General features: G+C 45.6%; 1 protein-coding gene across 1 annotated transcript; it reads right to left on the bottom strand.

Moving 5' to 3' along the window:
* Positions 1-6597: 6597 nt before the first annotated feature.
* On the bottom strand, positions 6598-12734 carry LSMEM1 (leucine rich single-pass membrane protein 1). The gene is made up of 3 exons (XM_075557673.1): positions 12608-12734; positions 10651-10779; positions 6598-6728 (listed from the first exon to the last, which is right to left on the bottom strand). Exons 1-3 carry the CDS (start codon positions 12732-12734, stop codon positions 6598-6600), a joined length of 387 nt encoding a protein of 128 aa, XP_075413788.1.
* Between the last annotated feature and the right edge of the window lie 12389 nt (positions 12735-25123).

Genomic DNA, 25123 nt, shown 5'->3' with positions numbered 1-25123 from the left:
AATCTTTACAGCAACCTTGTGATGTAGGTATTAGTCCTGGTTTGGGGATGGGATGGCCAAAGCTCCAAAAAAGGACCTGTCCCAAGTAAGGTGGCCCAGCTTATGAGCAGCAGAGCCAGATTCGAACGCGTGTCTTCCAAATGCAAAGCTTCTGGTCCTCCCCACTGTCTGTGAGGCCTTCCAACCACACCCCCTAGACACAGTCCCCAGCTCTCCCATGTCTGGTGCCACGTTTATTCTCCCTCTAGCATCACACATAATACTTTATTTGTTTCCTTCCTTCCTTCCTTCCTTCCTTCCTTCCTTCCTTCCTTCCTTCCTTCCTTCCTTCCTTCCTTCCTTCCTTTGAGACTGACCTCCTGGCTCTGAAATCACCAATTACCACCAGGTGTCCTTCCTCACCTGTGATGAGAGCCACTTTGCTTTCCATGTTAATTGAATTAGATGAGTTGACATGATCAAGCCGTGTGCCCTGGGGATGCCCAAACCAGAAAGTCGAAGGAAGGTCCAACACAAATACAAGGACAGTCAGGGAGGTTTGGATGGCGTTGTAGCCTCAAAGGAGATGGGGATTGCATCCCATGGATGGGAGAGACATTCATAAAAGTCTTTTGTGGTTTGTACAATCAATAAGGGAAAATTTGCATTGTCTATCATTTGACCTGAATGAATTGAGTGTAAAGAAAGCACTGTGAAGGGAAAAACAAACAAACATTAAGACTACCTAGTACCTTTTTCATCACTAGTTCTTTCTATGTCTTTAAGACATTCTTCTGTGCCCTAAAAATGGATTTATAGGAATTCAGAAACTGGCCCCAAGGCATTAATATTAGAGAAGTGTGCTAGTGTGGGTGTGAGAGGCTAGTAGACTTCTAATTTTAAACTTTTTGTGACAATATTTTAAAATCATGTTAGATCATGAAAAATTGGCCTTTTTTCATTTGAGAAGCCAGACTTAAATTATTAACTGTTTTTTTAATTGTCTGGTCTGCTCTATTTGTTCTCCAGATAATGAACGCTCCACGGCAGCAGCACTCTGCATCAAGGGAGAACATCCCTGGTGGAAAGAGCTTGTTCCGATCCATTCTTCATGGACTCAGGCACGAATGATGGATCATGTTTCAAAATTTGAAAGGGGATGTGAGAGTCTGAGGATGCTAGGAAACAAAGACCAATCAGGAGTACCGCTTCCTTTCCCAAATTCAGTACTAGGCTTCTCATAGCCCTTTCATGCATCTACCTGGGAAGACACAAAATAGCAGGTCTTCAAATGGTGATGTCTTGCAGGGAGCCTTTTCATACTGTAGCTGCATTCTTGGCTCTTCTTCACCTCCACATCTTAGACCCCACGTGGCTGGCTTCAAGCAAATGTCTCAGAGTCTTTGCAGGCAGTCTGCCAGCCACACCCAACCTAGGCAGGGGAAAAAAATCAAGCGAGAAAGACGGAAGGGAACAGAAGCAAAGACTGCCTGGGACTTCTTTCTGATTCACCATGTGACTCCTTGCAAAATCCATTTTCTTTCTCTCTGGAAGTGAGTGTAGGTCAGATACACTACAAGTTTGGGCCAAGTTAACTCTTGCAAAAGACAGAGAGCTCAACTAAATAGAAGGCGTGTGTGTAGTTATGTAATCTGTTGTCAATTTGAGATTTAAGAGTGAAGGGGTGGAGTTTAGCCTGTCAGTCAGGGTGCAGCTTGATGACCTCATTTGGAGGCGTGAAGGAGATAAATAGCTCGCAGGAGGCTCACTCCCTGGAAGACGTTACAGTTAACAAGATACATGGTGCTATGCTAGTGCCTGGAGCTGGAGGCGCTACCCGAGGCCCCTGTCAGCACTGAGATGCTTACACCACCACCGGATCCACAAGACTCCCACCTCTGGCCTGTGATCTTCCTGCATTTGGAGTCATTGAATGTGTTTCCTGAGTGTGAAGAGGACTTTATAGATTGGTATCCGAAATATGAGCTAATATCGGACTTTGGGACTGGATCTGGACGGGGCTGGGATGTTTTCTCAGTATTCAATGCTCTGTATATGAAGCTCTTTCTTATTCACACATGAGTCTCGCTGGATTTCTTTCTCTAGTCTACCCAGACTAACAGCATGCTTTGTGCTCTTTGCAAGTAACTGCTCATGTCCACCAGGCTTCCCCTTTGAATTCATCGCCAGCTGTTGTGCATGGCCCAGGAACATCTTGGATGGTGATTGATGAAGGTCTCGATTGGCTTTGATTTATTTATTGTATTTTTGAACCCCTGTATTGCTGAAGAGAAGAGTTGTTTCTAAGTCACTGGTCACAGTCATATCAATAAAGAGGGACGTCTGATTATTCTTAGGCATTCTTCCCAGTCCCCGGGAGCATCAATATTCTCTTCTCGAGGACTCTGTCATTTAAGACAGAAGGTTCCTTCTCCAAAGACTTGGTGGAGTGTGAGGTACTTTGTGTAGGTGGAGCTCAGGAAGGATCGATTGTAATGTGCAGCCAACCAAGGTGCTCTTCTTTGTCTGCTCAGAGTCCTCACTCCTCCGACGTCCCTGGTTCTTGACTTTTATAACGTTGACTTTCAGAATAGCCACCAGGGATCCTTTATTAAAGCTTCATCACCTTTTGAAGTGGAGCCTACGATAAACATGTGGAAGAAACTGACCTTGAGGGAGAGGAAGGAAAGTGATAGGGTGAGAAGGAGAAGAGAAGGTGACATGGGAGACCATAAGCAGGTTCCTTTGAAGACATGTCTGGGTCTTTCATGATGGGGGTATTGAGCTGTCTCTTAGGAGGAAAAGAGTCATCCAGCTAGGACTGTCTCTGCCAGTGGACACTGGTCTCCACATCAAAGCTCTTGGTCAACTACTGAGCAAAGCAGGAGGTTTGAAACTTACAGAGAAACTATTCGGCTGGTTTTGTTTTGCCTTGCCAACCACAGCCTGGGGCAATGGAAGAACTTTGGTATGCGTGACACTTGAGCTAGCTGAGGTATCTTAGAAAATATTGCGCAAAGCATCGTGGTATAATCAATTCACATTGCTACAAAGGTCATTTGAGTGGGAAGAGTATCTTTCTGAACCCAAACCCAAAAACCAAACTCCCTGCCACAGAGTCAATTCCAGCGCATAGTGACCCTGTAGGACAAGGTAGATTTGCCTACTATTTTCTTATGGGAAGCCATGTATTAATCCCTTGCAGAATAGAAATTTTTTTTAAAAACCTGTAGGTTTCTAAGACTGTACATCTTTATAGAATAGAAGCCTTATCTTTCTTCCAAGAAGGGGCTGGTGGTTCCGAACAGCTGACCTTGCAGTTAACAGCCCAGCATGTAGTCCATTAAGCCACCAGGGCTCTTTTTCTCAATCAGGCTGTACAAATAAATGTATTCCAGTGTGTAATAATGACCCCATCTATATTCAGGAGGGCAGGATGAGCAAAAGAAATAGGTCATCGAAGGAGTGAATCATTGCCTCTGTCTGAGTTTTCTCAGAAGAAGCCATGAAAAGGAAGTGGAGTGAGCGATCTTTCCAGAGAGTCAAGGAAATGTGGGCTATAGAAAGAAGAAAGATTTCTATTTTCTTATAGGAAAGCCATGTATTATTCTCTTAGTAAAGATAAAAGCTTCACAATAGATTTCTCCCCTCACAGGGGAAATCAACCCTGAAATGCTAATCTCCTTTTTATGAAAGTGAAAGGATCAGTTTTTAAAATAGAAAGCTCAGCGTGGATCGGCGTCTTGCTTCAACAGTGTTTGCATCGAACAGACCTGGGGACTGGCCACCTCCAGTCTCCAACCACTCTCTAACTTCCTCTCCAAGCACAACCTCAGGGACCATCTTGGGAAGCCCCTCTTTTGGGGACCAGCTAACACCATTTTCTTTTGTGTGTGGTTACCTCCAAACCCTAGACCAATCATGAGCTCTCAGATCCCTCTGAATTATTTCAATGAAGCTGAGCATCAACCTGCCTGACTGTATTAGTCCGGGTAGACTAGAGAAGCAAGTCCAGAGAGACTCACATATGTATAGAAGAGACTTTATGTCAAAGAGTAGTTGTATATTAAGAAAACATCCCGACCCAGTCCTGATCAAGTCCATAAGTCTGATATTAGGGCATTAGTCCGATACCAGGCTGTAAATCCCTCTTCAGACTCTTGCAATACATGCAATGACACTGAATGCGGGAAGATCACAAGCCAGTGGATGGAAAGTCTTGTGGATCCAGTGGTGGTAGAAGCATCTCAGCACGTGGCTCCTCCAGCTCCAGGGCTCTGGCCCAATCAGTGTAGCTCCATGTGGCTTGTCAACAGGAATGTCTCACAGGGAGACAAGCAGAGAGCGGGTCTGGCCTCCAGTGAACTATTTATCTCTGTAATGCCTCCAAATGAGGTCATCAAGTTGCAACCTGATTGACAGGCTAAACTCTACTCCTTCACTCATAATACCCTCAAGTTGACACCGCATTATGTAACTACCACACTGCTCCTGCAGGCTCTTACACCTACCTCTCTGGGCTTTTATTTCCACTGTGATGATGTGGCCTTGGAAGAACATTTCTTCTGCCAGGACACCAACCGTCCCCTGAAGCTGAAAACCCAATGAGGTGGGCACACCCACATCTGGATATGCAAAAGCCCCCCATGATGTATGGGATGGAACCCTGGATACCAGGGAAGCTGCTGTGGTCCTGGAGAAGTACCTCCACCAGGCCCTTCTGAACCTGCATACTATTGGGGCTACTCACATAGACCCCATCTCTGTGACTAAACCACTGACCCCATAGCCACTGCAAGGTCAAGGCGCCTGCAGATCACAAAACAATGGGTCCAAACGTGTCTTCCAGACAAGACTTCACTCTGTTAAAATCACGTTTCTTGAACTAAAGGGTTCTGAGGCCAGGACACATCAGGTGTGTCAATAGAAAGGGGGTGGAAGGCATTAGAGGAAGCCGATGAAAGGAGAGAAATGAGTGTTTTCCTAGAGCTGTTGCATCAGTTCCTTGCTGCTTTCTGAAACAGTTAAGACAAATCCTAACAAGTGATTTTTGTGATACGCCATCAAGAGATCAGCAAGAAGTTTCCAGTAAACACCACTTCTTATTTTAAGCAACGTTCTACAGGATAGGTGGCTGTTAATTTTAAGAGGCTGTGGGTGCAGTGGAATGCTTTTTGTGTGTAAAAATAGGAAAGTAAAAGGTCTCGAGTTCATTTCATTAAGTCTTTAAGGTTATGAAGTGTGTGAATGTGTGTGTGTGTGTGTGTGTGTGTACAGATAGCAGAATGGGCATACATTCTTCAATTGATTTGTACCATATACTCCTATTGCATGAAGCTTTTCAAAGACTCATATGCTTCTTTACTTTACATCATAGCTTGGCATATACTGCATGCCCCCCATTTTGTGTGAAAACAAGTCAGGTTCCAAGTATTACAAATATACAATTTCCTACTTCATTTTCTAAAGGCCATAAATCGTGCCTGTTTCTTCTAAATTAACATGAAACAATGTATTGTCATGAGAAGCAGTCTGGGCAACATGTACATAATTACATATCAAAGTAAAATGCACAGGGCACAGATGTCCAAAAGCAATTTCCTCCCTAAGAGCCCTTCTTATGCCCATGCCCCCTCCACCCACCCAGGAATGGGGTCGCTACTGTAAGCTCCTCCCAGAGCTGCTTCTGTAAGCTCCTCCCAGAGCTGCTTCTGGGCTCCTCTGAAAGGATTTATCAGGTTTCCCCTTATACTTCATACTCCCCCTTCTTTCCCCACTTAAATGTAAGCTTCTCTCAAGGAGGGGGAGGCCCCGTGGGGTAGTGGTTATGAGTTGGACTTCGAATTGCAAGGTCAGCTGTTTGAAACCACCAACTGCTCCTCGGGAGAGAGACCCCTGTGACACTGCCATCTGGGAAACCCACCAGGGCAGCTTTAGCCCATCTGTCGAACTTCATGGCAGGAAGTTTTCTCAAGTTGGGTAGCAGGCCCAGCACAGAAGTAGCTCAATAAACAATAGTAGGATGAATTATGTTTTCTCATTGACCAACAACACACACACACACACACACACACACACACCTACTACATGCAAACACCAGATGACAATTAGCTCTAAAACCCACCTATCTCTTATCCCTGGAGAATTATGAGTCAAAGTCAAACCAGCCATGCAGAAACTGTTTTATTGAAGAGAGAGATCATCAGAGTCTTTGAACTGAGTATCATTAAAGAATAAATTTTGTGCAGAAATTGGCAAAGACGTACAAGGCACCATGCAGCTGAACAGCACAGTAAACTTGTTCTGGTGACAAAGCTCCTTTTACAAGAGGAGGTGTGTGCATTAGCTGAATTTTCTTACATTCGCTTATTATCAATTCTCCTCCATGCTGGCCATGCTTAACCCCATTAAAGCTGAAGGACCCTACCTTTAAGAGAGACTGGAACAGGCTTCCCCTTTCGGGTTGCACCCCCCACCCAAGCCCCCATTCCTTAAAGTAACTCCCATTCCTACAGCAGGTAGAAGGCCCCAGAAACAGACAGCCTGCCACCAACTCAAGGTCATGTTCTCACGAGCAGGAGGAGAAGCTGAAGGTGGTAGCAGTAGAAGACAGGGTCCCTAGTTCTGTTCAGATTCCAGCTGAGTGAGGCGCTTCACGATCAGGCTGTTGATTTTCTTAAGTTCATCTATGTCCTTTCCCTCGGCTGTCAATCTTCTCAACACATCGTCCATCTTGCTTCTGGTTTGAACTTCAAAATGGAAGACAAAGTAAGTTCCATTGCTGTCCACTGCATCCCATCAGGACTGATCAGATCCCTGAGTTAGTGCTCAGCTGGGCGATCCCCGCTCCAATATCCCACATAGCCCAGGAGCCCAGGAGCAAAATTGCTGAAGTCTGAAGCTACCTACCAAATGAGTTATTTTTACAGCCTCTCATTGCCAGCCAGACTACTGTGGGCAGCTCCACCCAGATTTTGGCAGGCTAAGAGAGCCCTGTGTGCAATGGCAGAAAACTGCCAGGCTGCTGCTGATTACCCCCCAGAGCTGCGCTGTGGAAAATAGCCCCATGGCTCCAACTGAAATTCCACCCTTGTCCCAGCATCGGGCACCCACTGTGGCGATCGCTTTGCCATCACATCAGTTCCAAAAGACAAGTCAAACTCGTTCATCTTCTACTTTACACAGTGTGTCCCGACATGTCAATTACAATTATAGCGTCCTTTCTTTCACTGGTGAAAAGTAATCTGTGATGTGCTCAGTCGTTTTTTGTTTGATTGTTTGTTTGTTTTGTTTTTCTTCCTTCACCACCTTTTCTTTCTCTACTCACTGTAGATCCATACCGAAACTTACCGTCAATAAGTCTGTTCTGACTGGTAAGGATCCTCTGGGACAGAGTAGAACTACGCCTGGGGGATTCTGAGACTTTACAGCTGGACAAGCGTTCACAGCCTCATCTTTCTCTCAAGGATCCGCTGGTAGGTTCAAACAATTGACTTTATGGGTAGGAGCTCAATGTGCAACCCACTAGACTTCCAGAGGCATGGAGGCTCTCAGTACAAAAGTGCCCATGTCATCTTGCTGAGTGAACTCACACAGCTGGTGATGGAAATGACAATAGTGACCAGAAGCTGCCCCAGCCTATGGGAAGGATAGGTTTCTTAGTGATTTCTGAGATTCATCTGAGAAAAGATTTTTCTGCTCTTCATTTAAGAAATGCCCTTCTTTGGGCTACAGTCTATTTTGATATAGCCCCGCTGCTTCTGAGTTACCAGTCCATAATGAATGTAACCCGCAGACAACTGTGGAAGGCAGAGGCGTCATCATTTCAGAGTCAACAGAACCCCTGACGCTGCAGTAAGCTAGAGACTGGAAGCCTCGGAGGTCTGTGTGTCAATGTCAGCATCCCCCGAATTGCAGCACAAAGTCCATGCTTGATAGTTTGAGTTCCTTATCATTTCCACTTCCGACAGTATTCCTCCCTGACCCCGAACCCCCACGGCCCCAAAAGGCATCTTTCAAGAACTAATGGTACTGGTAACATGCTACTGGGCTTAGCTGATAAACTAACCTGGGGAGATACACGGGATGTTTACACTCCACAAAAGAAGGCTGTCTGCTCCCATAAAGATGAGCAGCCTGGGAAAGGCCAACATGGGGTCACTGCGAGTCAGAGTGAACATAATGTATGTGGGTTTGCTATCTGACTTTAGACTGGGTGCAGGTTTGTCTGAAAAACACAAAAGCCTTTCTTTGTGTCTCAGGAGGGGCCCTGGAGCTCTGAGGAGCTCTCTTTTGAACCCCAGCGCTGCCTCTTACTGGGCAGGTGATGTTGGAGAAGGAAACCCTGAGGGGACCCCAGTCATTCCTCGATAGAAGAGAACTATTAGGCGCCAGCGTGAGAGCTAGAGGGAGAATTTGAGATCATGAATTTAGCGTGTCTAGCCCAGGGCAGTTGTCCCATAAAAAAGACGCCTCAGTTATTCATATCTTTCTGTTTCTCACTTAATATGTCTCTGCCCTAAATAGGTAGTACAAAAGGCAAGTGTAAAAGCAAATCTGACTTTTCAAGAGGCGTAAAATCATAGCTCGTGCTCTCCTATGTCAGACAGAATCGTCTTTGAGCCCCCACTCTGCATCTATTAGCTGTGTGATCTACTAATGCCCATTAATTAGTCTCTCTCTGCCTTAGTTTCAGCATCCATCAAACCAGGCTGGAAAAGGACCCTCCGAGAGAGTTGTTCTGAAACTCTGAGCAAATCGCTTTCAAACACTTAGCACAGAGTCCAGGGTGGAGAAAGCCCTGCCTTGGTAACTTATATTCCTACTATTTCTCTGTGTCTTTCTGTGTGCTCTCCCACAGATGACAAGACAGAGACAGGAGTTCAATTTGGGGGGATTAGGTGTCATAGACACATCTGAAATGCCCGTCATCCCCCAGGCAGGTGTGGCAGGGTAATATTTGGGGCATTAGACTCTGTGGGAATAGCATGTCAGAATAGTAACCCATGTGCTCTGGGAGACTCTGCTGCTCCACCTTCCCAACTGACAGCAGGCACAGGGCTCCCTGAGAGTAAGGATAGCTCTTATTTTAGCTTTTAACACAAAAAGACATCAGCTGGGCGTGAGAGAGAGCAAAGTCACCCACTCTGACAAGTTCCAGTCCCAGACCAGATAAAGACTGCCCCACTGGTGAGGAGGAGTCTTTGGGGGATGGAAGGGTTAGGAGCCATGGAAATGTCATGTGCAATGGCCTCCTGCCTCCTCCCATTCTCATGGCTACCTCGACCTCCCCAAGCCCGGAATGACATGAAGGGAAAGGCATTCCAAAGACGAATGTTGCGGCTCCTGTCTGGAAATTTTGAAGGCTACTAAAATCCAAAACCAAACTCACTGCCATTGAGTCGATGCCAACTCATAGAGACCCTAAAGGACTGGGTAGAACTGCCCCTGTGGGTTTCGGAGGCGGTATCTCTTTCCAGGAGTAAGAAGTTTTGTCTTTCTCCTTTGGAAGGCTACGAGGCCCACGGAAGGGCAGAAAGAAAGGCAGCATGATCCATCAAGGTCAAAGGGTGTCAGAGATGGCCCTCTGCCCTGAGCCTCCTTCCACTCAGGAATGAAAAGCCTTCCAAAGGAGGACTTTGCTGCGTCTGGAAGGAGATGGCAATGGCCAGAGGATGGGAGGCAGCCAGGGTCAGCACTCCCCCACCTCCAAGATGGAGGAAAACCCTTGATTCCCAGAGACACCATGTGACAGAGAAGAATTGCCCTAGAGCGTTTACAAGGCTGTCATCTTCACGGGAGCACAATGCCAGGTCTCTCTCCCATTCCTCAAAGTGGCTGGTGTGTTTGGATTGCCGACCTTTCCAGTGATGGCTCAGCAGCATAACCTCTGCACCCTCCGAGATCCTTCCAAGGCAGAAAGTAAAACTGGAAACTCGGGTGATCTCCTGTGGAGGAGCTGAGCTGGAATTCCTGGGTACTGTTCAAGGATGTGGCACCAAGGCCCAGAGCATGTTGTACCAGGAGCTGGCATGGGGCTGGGATGGACCAGAGCAATGACAAACAAAAAACTAGCCTGCTCCTTTCACCTTGGGGCTTTGTACATGCTGTGAGCTGCTTCTAACTGGTTTCCAGGGAAATATGGCTATAAAGAAACCTAGGAAGGAGCTTTCAACTTGAATTAGACCTGAATTACTAGATAACTCAATGCACTGTATTACACTGAGAAAATCTGGAGTTAACTATTAGAATAAGCTGCTCCCATTTACAGGCAATATCACTGAAATATGTCATGTGCTGAATGTTTGTGAACTCCAGACACTTCAGTGAGCACACTGGGCTGCCAACTAAAAGTTTGAATATTTGAGTCTACCCAGAAGGGGCTCAAGAGAAAAATTAGGTAATCTAATGCCCAAAAGCCAAGTCATTGAAAACCCATGTCTACTGGGACACACATGAACCAGAATTAACTCAACAGTAATTGGTCAGTTAGTTGGTGGGTCGGTAACCATGTCCTGAGTGATTGACTTCACCAGGGACCACTGCTCTACGTCTGTCTTTCAGTTTTAGCATTCATACCTACAAAGCAATGATTCATTATGGAGTAATTTTTAAAAGCAATAATAAAGCTACATGCATACAAGTGATGAAAAACATGTTGCTGCTACTTACTTATTAGAAATAGCACAAAGAAAACCAGGGCCAGGCTGACAATCAGCGCAATTATCAGTCCCACAAAGCACAGACGTTGGTTTCCATTTCCTGAGTTCGTGCCGTGTGCTGGGATTTTCTCTTCTAAAGCTGTGTTAAAAAAACAACAAGAGTAACAATCAAAGCTCCTCAGCATACAGCCCGCCAGCAGAATGGGATCACTGCACGACCTTGGTGTGGAATGGCCCTCTGGTTGCCTTGGAAAGTGACTGTTTTAGGAATGTCTTTGGGCTAGGAGCTCTTTGTAATGTGCTTATCTTCTATATTAATACTCAAAGGAGATGCAGGGTTACACTATCTTCTTGGACCTGTTTGGGAAATTGCTTTTAAGGTTCTGGTAGTGCTGAATTAGCATGACTTTGGGAGGGAATAAAGAAGTTAAGGGGAAGAGTGACAACGGTTCTACTGCCCTCTTCTCAAGGTGACCCAGCAGTGAAATAGAGCGGCTGTGGGACGCCTACTCTGGATGGAAGATGGACACCTGGGATATCTCCTAAGAAAGTCCCTTTACAATGGAAATAATCACTCATGCCTTCATCTCCTAAGATAATCCATCAATGAATGGGCCTGGAGTCTTGGGGTTTCTTAAAGCTGTTTTCAAGAGGAACATGCTCTAGAAGCAAGATGCTTCCAAATGTTTTGCAATTGAGCAAATTGGTCCACCCAAACCACCAATTGCCCCGTTTGTCCACCGCTTGGTAAGATTTCGTTGCCTATGAACACCCAGATTTGAAGGAGTAGGAAATGTTAACAACCTGGGGTTGGAGACATTGTTGAACTGATTTTTGTATTTCCTCCTACTTAGCATTGGTTCTACAAATGGCACCACGTGGTGATGGATAGGTCATGGCTTACGTCCTCTATGTCACCCCCCCCTCAATAGCTTTTGATTCCTTATCAAACTGAAAACATAGGCTGCACCCCGACATTGGCTGGCACTGAAACAACAATAAAAACGGTTGAACACCTGGACCCACTACAATGAGGGGGAAAAGGAAGAATCTAGGAAGAAACTAATAACTATAGAAAGTTAGACCGTAAAGGTTTAGGGTGCATATGAAATTATGCAGTTAACATCTGTGCTCAAGTGTTGGCCTTGAAGCCAGAAAGGATGGGGCTCAGGAAAGATGCCCTGGCTCAACTCCCTTAGAATGTTTAGCGGGTAAAAGTCCCCAAAGCAAACCCACGGTCCTCGAGTTGCCTCCTCCAGACTGTGTGGAGGGGTCTCCGAGGCTGTAAACCTTTATGAGAGCACGCAGTCTCACCCCCCCCCCACCCCCGTGGGTGGGTTTAATGCTCTCACCTTGCAGTTAACACTTATTGACTCGGCGGCACCCTTAGGGCACAGCGGGGGCAAAATACACGTTTAATTTTGAGCACGTTTTTGTCTTGTTGTTTTGTCTCCTTACTGTAACCCTTTCATTGGGGGTGTTTTATAATTTGTGAAGTAGAAAATGAGGCTGATGTTTCTGTCCAACCGAATTTCAGTGTCGTTTTTTCCAACTGAGTGAATGTGCTAAGCATTTCTTCAGCAAGGTGTTATGAAATAAGATCCTTCTCGGATGGGTCGGAATCGATTCAGTCAATGGCAGTGAGTTTTTATTTCTTGTTTGTTTGTTTCTGGTAAACAAGGGCTACGGGTGACCTCCCTGTGGTTAGCAGATGACACACAACACTCCACAGAGGCGCCTCAGAACTTTCTAAGAAAACAAGGTTGGCTTTGGAGCCTACAAAGTCTACCATCCCTGCCAACTAGTTAGAAAACGAAAGTTGCCTAATAATAAATAGCCTTTCCAGGGCTAAGTCTTTCCAGTGGTCCACCTGCCCCACCCCACCCACACGCCCACCTTGGCATTTGCTATTTTCAGGCTGCTTGGAAAGTGAGAAGGGCCTCCCCGGCCTATGGAGACACACGTACGGAACAGACGCTGCGATCCGGCAGGACAGAGGTTAAGTTTGTTCAGATCGTTGATGGAATCCACAACGTAAAGTTTCCCATCTCCAGGAGTGCCTCGGGAGCCAGTGTCCGGGGCAGGATGGTTCATCGCTCCTAGGAGAGAAGACCGTCATCGCGGAGCCAGGACTGGGGCTCCGCGGCCCAGGAGCCAGCGCCCTAGGAAGCTAGCAACAGATAAAGAAGCACCCACAAATCTTGTCTACCACCGAAGAGTCTCGACCAGACGAAAAAGGCTCCCTGATCCGACAACTGTCTGTCCGCTCTTTGCTCTTTGCTTGCTAAGAAAGCTCGGAGTCCCAGGTGTGGCCCATTTTCAGGACTGCCCCAGGTGCCCCCGAGTTGATTCCGACTCGGGGACTCTGTGCTCCTGAGGATTTTTCATGGTTGATCGTCAGGGCCTAATGGGCAGGCCTTTCCTCCAAGGCGCCTCTGCATAGACTCGAACCCCTAATTTTCCCTTTAGCAGTTGAGCATGTCCAACGCTGGCACTGGCCCCTCATCCCCTGCTTCGGTTTAGAGAGGAAACCTCGGTGGCAGGGCTGATACCTTGGGCTGCCACTATTGCAGGGTGCACTGGCCACCCCCCAAGAGAAAGCGGGCTCTCCAGGGAAGTTAGCCTCGGAAACTTACGGAGGCTGGTCTACCCGGCCTGCAGGGTCACTACGAACCGGTTTTGACTCGATGGCAATGAGTTTATTTTTCATTTTTAATTTTATGTGTAGATGGTCTTTCAGCTTCCTCAGATCTCTCAACTCTATTTTCCCCTAGAGCTGACTTTTTGTTTGTTTATTACATTGTCTGCATTCCGGTGAGATGCCTCAAATCTTATGTGCTAGAAGAGTGTGTATAAGTAAAAGATAAAATTGAGCTAACCAGGCTGGGACCACATCGATTCTGAGAGAAAGTAAAGAACCAATCTAGGCTTTAATAACAGTGTGAAGTTTTTTCTCCTCTCCTTCCCCTAAAACGTCTCCTTCAGCCGAGAAACGTATCGGGCGACTCCCAGGTCACCGCAGCTACCACACATGCTCTCTAGAGGATCCTGCAGCAGGCTGGAGCTGAGACGCCAGGCCCGGCGCTCTCTCTCCCCGGAGTGCCCCTTAAGCAGTTAAATATTTTAAAATAGTTAAATATCGCGATTGCCTTAACAGTAGTCCAATGACACCCCGATTTCAAGCCACCGTGAAAAGCCCGAATAGATTAGAAAAGCCTATTTTACAGCATCTTTCTGAAACAGCCACAGCTACCGAAGTGGAAAGGAGGCCCTAGGAGGACTGATTCCAGTGAATGTAAAATCTTATTTTTCTCTTGTCGTGTGGCTGGCTTTCTTGTGAAGAGAAGGTTCAACATATGCCACTCCACCCTCCACTGTTTTCACAAACGAGGACACTGAGGCCCAGAGAAGTAAGTGTCTAAGACCACAAGTCGTGGCAGTGAAGTAAAGTGTCTAAGTCAAGACCACAGGTCGCAGCAGAGCCGGCACGGGCCGTTTGGGTCCAGCGCCCCGCACTGCCCCGGGTGCCACCTTCCTTCGGCAAACCCGGTCCCCACCCTCGTGGCCGCCCCTCCGTGGAGCCCCGGCCTGGTCTCATTGGTGTCCTCACGGGGCCCCGCGCGCCCTTCTTTCAGAAAACTGGCGCGGGCCGTCCCATTTACCTGCTCGTGTCTGGAGCTCTCCAACACACTGGACAGGGAGTCTGGTGGTGCGCCGAGTTAAGCGCGCCACTTGTCACGGAAAGCTTGGCGATTTGAGCCGGAGGAAGAGCTGCTGGCCTGCGCCCGTCACGATGGCAGCGCAGGAAACCCGCTGGAGAGTTCTACTCCGTCCCAAGGCGTCCTGACGAACAGAAATCGACCCCGGGGGCCCCGACCACAGAAATATCCAGAAGACTCCTAATGACAGGGACCAAACTGTTCTTAGGGTCGTTTATTTATGTAGAATTTAAGTTGGTTTTTAAAGCGTGGGAGGAAATTAATTTGAGGTAATGAATGCGTGCACTAATAAAAATAAGACTGAAGGCAAAAGCCCCACCCTGTCCCGTCTGACTAAAGCGGCGCTTCCCTAGGGGTCGCTGGAATGAATGATCCGGGGACTGCCAAACCACACTCTGCCCTCGATTATGGGCTTCCGTACAATAGCTTTTCATTGCCAGGAGGGTTCAGAGTAATTATTTTTCGAAAAAGGGGCCAGTAGGTCAAATAAGCTTGGAAAGTCTCGTCTAAATGCTAGCAAACCCGGCGCAATCAACTGAGCACCTCCAGGTGGCAACACAGTGCTTACTTCGGGTGCCCTACTGTACTGCCCTGGATGCAAGGGGCGCCAGATTGAAGAGAAATACCCTGAGACATTCAGGAGGTAAATGAATCTAAAATGAAAAGCTATGCATTTCACAATAGTATCAAAACCCATCACAAACACTGACTCGTAGTGACCCTACAGGACACAGTAAAACTGCCCCTGTAGCAGCTCGTTGGTTTCGAACTGCTGAGCCTGTGATTAGTAGTAGCCCGATGCATAACCACCAGGCTTCCTCCAAAACCCACTACTGCTTCTCAAAGAACAATCCCAGAACCCTAACTACAAAGAGAGGGAGAGAGCAACGCCAGAGACCAAGTAATTTTCCCCCCAATCAGAGCTCAAATGAAAGGGGGAATATTTCTGTTTTCCTGAAAGTTGATTTACAAGAGTACACAGTTCTCTGAGTATTTGAGATAAGATCCTACTGTGTCCTTTGACATAATGATATTACTGGAGCCCAAAGGCACTTCGTAAAGAGGTTTTGAAGGAATCACTGGAAATGGCCAAATAAAAGGGGGAGACAGCACATGAAACGGGCTTAGAGATCAATCCAATCTTACGCTTCTGCAAATAAAGCCAAAAGTATTACCACTGGTTTCTATGCTCTTCTTCTCCGTGTATTTTGTATTTCATCGTCTCGTTGTACTTTATTACAGCCAGGTTGTAGGTGTCACACGCTGGGACAGGATGCTAAACTCGGTGTCTATTTCAGGCTGGTGACTGGTACGGTTCACGTTTGGATCTCTGACTTCATACTCTTGAGCCTGGCTCCCTTTCAGAACACAACTACAATTGCTTACATCTCATACTGAGGCTTCATCAGCCGTTTCCAAAGCAGAGGACTCGCTAGAAAATTCACAGCTTCGCAAACTGCCTGAAGAGCAACACAGCTGATAAAATCTCACCACTCCCCTTGCTACCTCCTCAAAAGGTAACCAGATGCCCCACCAAACCCCAAAGAAGTTCAACCGCAGCCGACCGAGTGCAAGCCCCGGACTCTGTCTGAAAGTCAATCTCTCCCATGGGGTGAAGTCACAGAGTAACCAGATGCCCTTCCAATACGGTTCTTAAAGAACCACAACAACCTGCAAATGGAAAATAAAGACCTAGTGGAGAAAAGGGAATTGGCTGCAATCCCGTGGCAATCCTAGTGGCCACCAACAGCCTGCAAATAACTCTGCTGGTAAAGGATACAAGATCCCACGGCCGTCGGACACCCAGCTGTTACTATCTTTGGCATCCCCATATGAGGACATCTGGGAGCTGCTCCCCGGCTGGAGAAGCCAGTGTTGCCAGCAGTTCTGTATCACCGCCATTAGCCCCTCCTACCCACTCCGTTGTGACAAACTGTTCATTAGCTAAGATTGACCGAAACAGCACGCTCTCAGCAGAATCCTCTCTAGGACTCTGAGCTGCTATATGTAAGTGATTTCACTTTCTTCCTGTTTAGATCAATGTTAACAACCGATTCTTTGGGTCGTTTAAGAACTCCTTGCCAACCTGTTAGTAAATATTTTGACAAGTAAAGATAGCTGCCTGGGAAAAATTGCTTTGCGTTTTATTCCCTCCCCCCCCCCGCCCCTGGGACTTGGTATCAAATCACAGAAATAACTCACCAGTATTGCTTGCCCCCAAACAGCCATTTGTATAAAAGGGCTTACGCCAAAACGAATAGGAAGCTTTGCTGAGTGAATCATGGTCATCTGTTCTTTGATTGCGTTTCAAAGTCGGCACCTCTTCACATTCGCAAAGTAAATTTCCCAACCAAGTCTGAATAATGTCTATTCAAGGGTAAAAGCACGGCGCACATGCAACAAAAACTTTCCCACCTTGACAAGCAGTCTCAGAGCATGCAAATTACTTACAAACATGTGAGCTTTGATTGCTGGGTTTACCAGAAAAGGAGAGAAAAAGACCCCTAAGTGTTCAGGAACAACTACCAGAAAACGCTCTGCCTTCCTGCAGTGCACTGGTGCTCCTGTAAGCACCGTGAAACTCTGCGTCGATGTTGAGTGTTCATTTTAGCCAAGCAGAGTAAGATTTCACACACTAATTTTTGTAAGTAATAAGGTATTACTTAAAAAGTTTTTAGCAAAAACTGCAACTACGCTTTTAAAAAATCTCATGCTCAGATTCAGTTGGTAACGAATGAAGTTCATTGGACTGGATTCATGCCTTTATTTGGCTAAAGCTACTGTGTAAGGTGACACTCCCCCAGTCGTTCTGACATCCTATACTCCCATATATAAATATCCCGTCACAGGCTGGGCACCAATCAATCCCATGGCAACAAACAGGCAGAAGCCGCCTGGAACTGCCCCCACAACTAACTTGCCCAGGAGCCTGGTGAACAAGCACCAAACAGCAGTCAACAGAGACAGAATGAGAAGATGGTGACATCCGAATTAGATGGCCGGCCATGCCCAGCCGTGTCTCTGGCCGTGCGTGGGGAGATGGCGTGGCTGCAGCCCAGAAGAGCATGCTCTGTTCTCACCAACTTCCTTCTCAAAGGCTTTTCTTCTGTGAGGCTTGGGAAGGCACTCCTCTCCCCAAACCACCTTCTCTCTCTAGGGTGGTTCCCTGAGCACACAGCAGGGAGCTCCTGCCCTCTGGTGTACACAAAGGAATCTACAATGTGATCATCTGGAATCCCACAAGCCTGGGATCGCAGGCCACTGGGACCACTTGTGCCAGCAGGACGCCCAGGGTTGGGGCTGAAACCTGACATGCAGTCTTTTCCCGTCCTCCCAGGCAACCACCATGACTAGATGAGCATGACTCATCGTTGGCATATTTTTCTCATCAGTTAGATGTTTGCCTCGCATCCCCTTTACATTGCCATTCAGTGCAGACCTTATTGTGCTTTAGGGGAAAAGGAAAGCCGTTTTCTTACATCTCATCTGTACCCGAGGACCGAGGCATGCAGGAAGCAACGTGAGGACTCTTTTCTCAGAAGTCTGTGATACATTCAGGAGCTCTGGCAAAGTACTCTGGAAAGTGAAAATACCCGTGCTAGCTCTTAATTGTTATGGTCAGGTTTATTTTTAAAAACATATCCCCCTTAATAAAATCTTTACGTGGTAAAGAAATAAGTCTCATTCTTTGGCATTTACTACGGATTCTTTTCTCCTGTAATCTCACTGCCAGGGACAAGGGAACAACAAGTGATCCAAATCGGTGGTGAGGAGGGTGTGTGAGGCCTGGTAGGGCTTGATCAAGGGTAATGTAACAAAGAGGAATTGATGAAACCCTGGTGGGGACTGAGCCTGATAGTGGGACAGGAGGAAAGTCAAGGGAAATAGAGGAAAGAGCTGGGAGGCAAAGGGCATTTATAGAAGTCTAGATAAAGACATGTACATATGCAAATATATTTATATATGAGGATGGGGAACTAGATCTATATGCATATATTTATAGGTTTAGAATTAAGGTAGCAGAAGGACATTGGGCCTCCACTCAAGTACTCCCTCAATGCAAGAATACTTTGTTCTATTTAATTGTCATTCTATGATGCTCACCTTCCCGACACAACTGCTGAAGACAAAGCGGGCGAGTAAGCAAATGTGGTGAAGAAAGCTGATGGTGCCCAGCTATCAAAAGATATAGCGTCTGGGGTCTTAAAGGCTTGAAGGTAAACAAGTGGCCATCTAGCTCAGAAGCAACAAAGCCCACATGGAAGAAGCACACCTGCCCATGTGATCACAAGGTGCCAAAGGGATCAGTTATCAGGCATCAAAGAACAAAAAATCATATCATTGTGTGCTCATCTCCATGATAAGATCACTGAAGACAAATGGGTGCATAAGCAAATGTGGTGAAGAAAGTTGATGGTGCCTGGCTATCAACATATATAGCGTCTGGGGTCTTAAAGGCTTGAAGGTAAACCAGCGGCCATCTAGCTCAAAAACAACAAAGCCCACGTGGAAAAAGCACACCAGCCCGTGTGTCACGAGGTGTTGAAGGGATAAGGTATCATGCAGCATCAGAATCAAAAATCTTACCATAGTGAATAAGGGGGAATGTGTGGTGTAGAGACCCAAAACCCATTTGTAGGCCACTGGAGATCCCTTACAGAAGGATCTCAGGGAGGAGATGAGCCAGTCGGGGTGTGATGTAGCAACGATGAAAAATATAACTTTCCTCTAGTTCCAAATGTTTCCTCCCCTCACATTATCATGATCCGAATTCTACCTTGCAAGTCTGGCTAGACCAGAGGATGTACACTGGTACAGATAGGAACTGGAAACACAGGGATTCCAAGGTGGATGATCCCTTCAGGACCAGTGGTGTGAATGGCGATATTGGGAGAGAAGGGGAAGCTGGGTTGGAAAGGGGGAACCAATTACAAGGATCTACATGTGACTTACTCCCTGGGGGACAGACAACAGAAAAGTGGGGGAAGGAAGACGTTGGAGAGGTCAAGATATGACAAAATAATAATTTATAAATTATCAAGGGTTCATGAGGGAGGGGGGATAAGCGAGGGAGGGAAAAAAATGAGGACCCGATGCCAGGGGCTTAAGTGGAGAGCAAATGTTTTGAGAATAATGAGGGCAATGAATGTTCAAATGTGCTTTACACAATTGATGTATGTATGGATTGTGATAAGAGTTGTATGAGTCCCTAATAAAATGATTTTTAAAAAAAGAAAATGATGACAACAAATGTACAATTGTGTTTGACACAATGGATGCATGTTTGTTTTGTGATAAAAGCTGTATGAGCCACCAATAAAATGATTTTTTTAATTAAAAAATTCAAAAAAAGGAAAATGAAATTAAAATAAATAATAAAATAAAATCTTATTGCCCAGGGATATTTTCAAGTATCTCTTACATTTCTTTTCAAATATTTTATCTCATTATATCTGGATCCAGCTCCCAGAAAATTCACTAAATGCTGTCAGATTGGCGTCACAGATGTTGATTGCTTCAAAACTAATGCTCGAGCCTCAAAATAACTAGACAGGGACCATTTAAAATTCCTTCACCAGTGAGATTAACAAAGGATCAAGTAAGAAACAACTGGTCTAGCACACATTATTCACAACCTTTTTTTTTATTCACAACTTTTAAAAATAACTCAAGCATTCCTAACAGAGTCCCCTATAATCCTTGTCTAGCAATTACCCACTGATTTCAACTATCTATAAACTTACTATGCACCAATTCTAGAGCTGTCTATCTTTTCTTCCTCCAAGTACCTGAGAAAAAAGACAGAAGCAAGTATTGCAAAAGCACAACAATTAAAACAGGAGGGAACAACACTGAGAAAGATCCCACTCCTGTACCAGCCCCACCCGCAGGACACCCCGTGATGAAGGTGCTCAAAGTGCCTGCGGAATTCATACTCGGGACCTGGGAGGCAGCCATGAAAGTGGAGCGAATGTAATATGAGGCAAAATAAAATACAGGAGAAACACTGGAATTGTATTTCGGAAATATTCTAGAAAGAAAAGGAAGGAAAAAAATAAAACCAGAGGTTCAATGCTGCAAACGTAGTATATCTCCCAAGACACTCAAACTTTAAAATCTGGTTAGGAAAGACATCCTGCCATGTTCAAATACTGTGAACATCTTACGGCAATGAGAGCAAAGAAGCCACTCTGAATGAAGCAAGAAAGTAGACTTGAGAGAAAGGAAAGCATGAATGATACTTTTAAAAGGAAATAGAGGAAATAACTAGGAGGCAAAAGGCATTTCTAGAGGTCGAGATACAGGCATGTACATATGTAAATACATTTATATATAATGATAAGGAAATAGATCTATGTACACATATTTATAGGTTTAGTATTAAGGAAGCAGATGAACATTGGGCTTCTATGCAAATACTCCCTCAACACAAGAGCACTTTGTTCTAATAATCTGGCACTCTGAGATGCTCACCTTCCCAACACAATCACTGAAGATAAAGCGGGTGTATAAGCAACTATGGTAAAGAAAGCTGATGGTGTCCGGCTATCAAAAGATAAAGCATCTGGGGTCTTAAAGGATTAAAGATAAACAAGCGGCCATCTAGCTGAGAAACAAGAAAGCCCACATGGTAGAAGCACACCAGCCTGTATGATTATGAGGTGTCAATGGGATCAGTTATCAAGCATCAAAGGCCCGAGCAAAAAAATCATAATGTGAATGAGGGGGTGGGGAGGAGTGCAGAGAGGAGGCCCAAAGCCAATCTGTAAGCAATTGGACATCCCCTTACAAAAGGGTTGTGGGGAGAATATGAGCCAGTCAGGGTACAGGATAGCAATGATGAAACATACAGCTTTCCTCTGGTTCTTCAATGCTTTTCCCCCCAACTATCATAACCCTAATTCTACCTTACAAATCTGGCTAGACCAGAGCATGTACATGGGTACAGGTAAGAGCTGGAAACACAGGGAATATAGGACAGAGAAACTCCTCAGGACCAATATTGAGGGTAGCCATGCCAGGAGGGGAAGGGGAAGGTGGGGGGAGAAAGGGGGAACTGATCTCAATGATCTATATATAACTCCCTCCCAGGGGAATGGACAACAGACAAGGGGGTAAGGGAGACATTGGACAATACAAGACATGAAAAAATAATTTATAAATTACCAAGGGTGTATGGAAGGATGAAGGGAGGGCAAAAATGAGGAGCTGATACTAAGGGCTCAAGGAGAAATAAAATGCTTTGAAAAATGGTGATGGCAACATATGTACAAATGTGCTTGAGACAACAGATGATGTATGGATTGTGATGAGTTGTATGAGTTCCCAATGAAATGATTTAAAAAAAGAGCCTCCAACCAGATCATGGCCTGCTAGTCGATTCTAAATCAGTGATCCTTGGACAGGAGTTCTGGAGCTATTCAACCTTATGAAGATAGACAGTCTCCTCTTTCTCTCCAGGGCTGTGGATTTGAACGGTCAGCAACCCAATGCATAACTCCCCATACCTGAACCCCTTACATTAATCCTCTCTAGCTTTCTTCATCCTGCAAATAATGCCTACTCCTTGTCAAACAATCCTGCCATTTTGAAACAGCAGCGAGAAAGAGAATCTAGGACCTTCCAGAGGACAATCCACCATCAGGCATCCTCAAACTATGGCCCTCGGGCCACACACGGCCTGCCAAGGACATTAATCCGGCCCGCCAGGTGTTTATGCCCCATTGTGTTTTACTTCAAAATAAGATATGTGCAGTGTGAATAGGAATTTGTTCATAGTTTTTTTAAACTGTGGTCTGGCCCTCCGATGGGTGTGAGGGACAGTGAACTGGCCCCATTTAAAAACTTTGAGGACCCCTGCCCTGAGTAAATCCGTAATATTTGAGTACCACACGTCTGACAATACTTTGCTAATTAGAAAACAATGGAGCAACGCCTTCAACAGTCTGAACTTTATTTTCCTCGCTAGAATTTGATACCATTCCAAATTACTGCTCAGAGTCTCACAATAATGGGCCTCCACTTTAACCAGTAACTAACGAAAGCACTCCTCACTGCCCACTCAACGTTTCGCTTTAGGGGTGAGTGGAAATGCCTGTGAGTCTTCAAGATGGTCTCCTGCAGAGATGGCCAGTGGTTCTGAACTGCTGACCTTGAGGTTAGCAGCCTGACTAGGCCACGGAGGCTCCTAAGGCACTACAATCAGGAAACGTGGAAAGTAAACCCCAAGCTTTCCTGAGGGTGGAAGCAGCTGTATACCTGGATGGAAGAAGAGCCTTGCCGAGGAGTAAGCGTCCCACCAGTCTATGACCATGTGGAAAACACAAGCGGCCCTTACAAACGATCTGGGGTTGTTTGGAAATCATGAGAAATGTGTAAATAAACACAAGCAGATAATTAACTCCAGGGACGAGAAGTTGGGCAGTGGCAGTTCTGCTGTGTTCTGTAGGTCTCTAAGTAAGAATCAATTTGATGACACAAGCAGTCGATAATGTAAGGTAGAGTGACTTAAGGAAAGAAATAAATGACACAGAACTATCCTGGGTAGGAAAGGGAAAGGAAAGTCACACAAACGTAACCCCCACCTATCAAAATATGAGGCTTGACAAAATACCTAGAAATAGTTAAGAAACAGCAACATAGCATATTTTCTAAGAAGCCTGAACCCAAGATGCTGGGGCTAAGAAAAAGAACCTGAATGCTTCCTGGGATTAAAATGAGGATGGAAACCTAACTTTAGTAGGTCTGAAAACCCACTGCCACTGAGTCAATTCTGACCCACTGCTACCATATTCTGAGGATGTAAATCACAAATCTTGTGAGCATTGAAAGCACCAATTATGTACATACCACTTTGGTTAGAAATTTTAAAGTATGTATACATATATGAAAAGAGATTTAGTTTAATGCTTAACCATTTTTCCATGGTTCTATTTGCAGTATGAAAGACATGGGAACATAGAAGCCCATATTAGATTCCAAATCCGATTTCCATCCCACTATAGCTGAGTGACTACAACTTGTCAGTACGATGGCGGCTTGCGGTGGGTCCGATGCGGGAAGCTGTCACCACGATTTCAAACAGCAACAGGGTCGCCCAGGTTGGACAGGCTCGTTTTGACTCAGATTTGGGAGAGGGAGTAGGAAGCCCACGCCCGAGGAACTGGCCCCTTTAACTGTTATGAGCCATGGAACATTGTCTGGTAGAGTGCTGTGAGGTGAGCCACATAGGTTAAGGCACTCAAGATCCGACTGGGCAAGAGCTACCTCCTCAAAGTAGTTGACCTACTTAATTACACAGATGGTGTAAAGCTCTCTGGACTTTCACGTGCCGCTGGGGCGTGACTTAAAATGCGAACAGCTGCGATGTCCTTTAGTCACTGGGAGCATGGAATGTATGACTTATGCTGTGAACCGAGGAACACTGGAGGTCTTCAGAAATTAAAATCAAACACACATAAGTCAGCATCCCATGCATTAATGAGCCAAATGGACTGATACTGGCTATTGTGTATTAGACAGAGAAACAGTTGACTATGCTGGGAATGACAACATTGAAGAAGAATTGTGTTGTTTTCATTGTCAAGAAGCAATTTCAAAATCACGAAGTACAATGATAATTGTCATATTAAAAACTTCAGTTAATGCACCTATTATTCAAATTTACACACCAACCACGGAAGGCAGTGAAAAAGAAATTGAATTCTACCACGTTCTTCAGTCTGAAATTGATCAAACATGCGATCAAGATGCAACTGGAAGTTGGAATTCGAGTTCAGTAGTTGAAAAACATAACCACCTCCAATAACACACACACACCTTGCTTGCTACAAACAAGGGCTTGAAGCACTTACTGATGAAAATCAGACTGTAAACCCTTTATTATGGATGTCACTATAAAGAATATAAAAACCCCAACAACTGGACCAACATACATGTTAAGCAGAGAAAAGATTGAACACTCCAGTCCAAACTCATGGGAACAGCAGTCCAGAATTCAAGTTCTGCACTGGGCAACTCTGCTGCAAAAGGTCCAAGGGTGTTCTTCTGAGGACTAACTCAGTGCATCTAACTCCAACCGTACTGATTTCAATTACCTCACATGCATGTGAATGCGACAGAATGAGTGGGGCCAACTGATGCGCTTGAATGACGAAACGTGCTGTTTAGGAGTACTGCATACACCAGGGACTGCTGGCAGAGATCTCTTCGAATAGCCGGAACGCTTAGAAGCGTGAGACTTCATCTCACGTACTTCGGACATGCTATCTGGAGGGACCAGTCCCCGGAGAAAAGGACGTGTGCTTAGTAGGAGTGAAGAGAGAGCCCTAGGCGGCACATCACTTCTATGCCCCTCCTCCTCCCAGTCCGTTAGGATGTCACAAAGAAACGGAAGAACGCTTGCTGGTGACTTGGGAATCTGTCTGCAGTGCACAGGCTTCCCAGCCCTCACAGTACTGATCTCTGTAGTGCAACTAGACGTCGGAGATAGCACCTGTTGCTTATGCTATACAGTTTAATCTAATGGTGTTCTAATAATGGCTACAAATCTTCATGTCCTATCAATATGCTTCCTATTTTCCTTAAAACAACAAAAAAATCCTTTGAGGAACAAAGCAACAAAATTTCTTAATGTCAAGTTATATATTGCTACATTTTCTTCATCTTCTCAAGTAAACAATTACAATGTTTCACCAGGCTAGGTCACTCTGAATCCCATACCTAAAACCCAAACTTCCCCTCTATTAAGAAAGACGCATGTGC

The sequence above is a fragment of the Tenrec ecaudatus genome, chromosome 9 (assembly GCF_050624435.1).
Source record: "Tenrec ecaudatus isolate mTenEca1 chromosome 9, mTenEca1.hap1, whole genome shotgun sequence".
NCBI lineage: Eukaryota > Metazoa > Chordata > Mammalia > Afrosoricida > Tenrecidae > Tenrec > Tenrec ecaudatus.
Note: the sequence above shows the minus strand (reverse complement) of the source record. Positions and strands in the feature narration are given on the sequence as shown.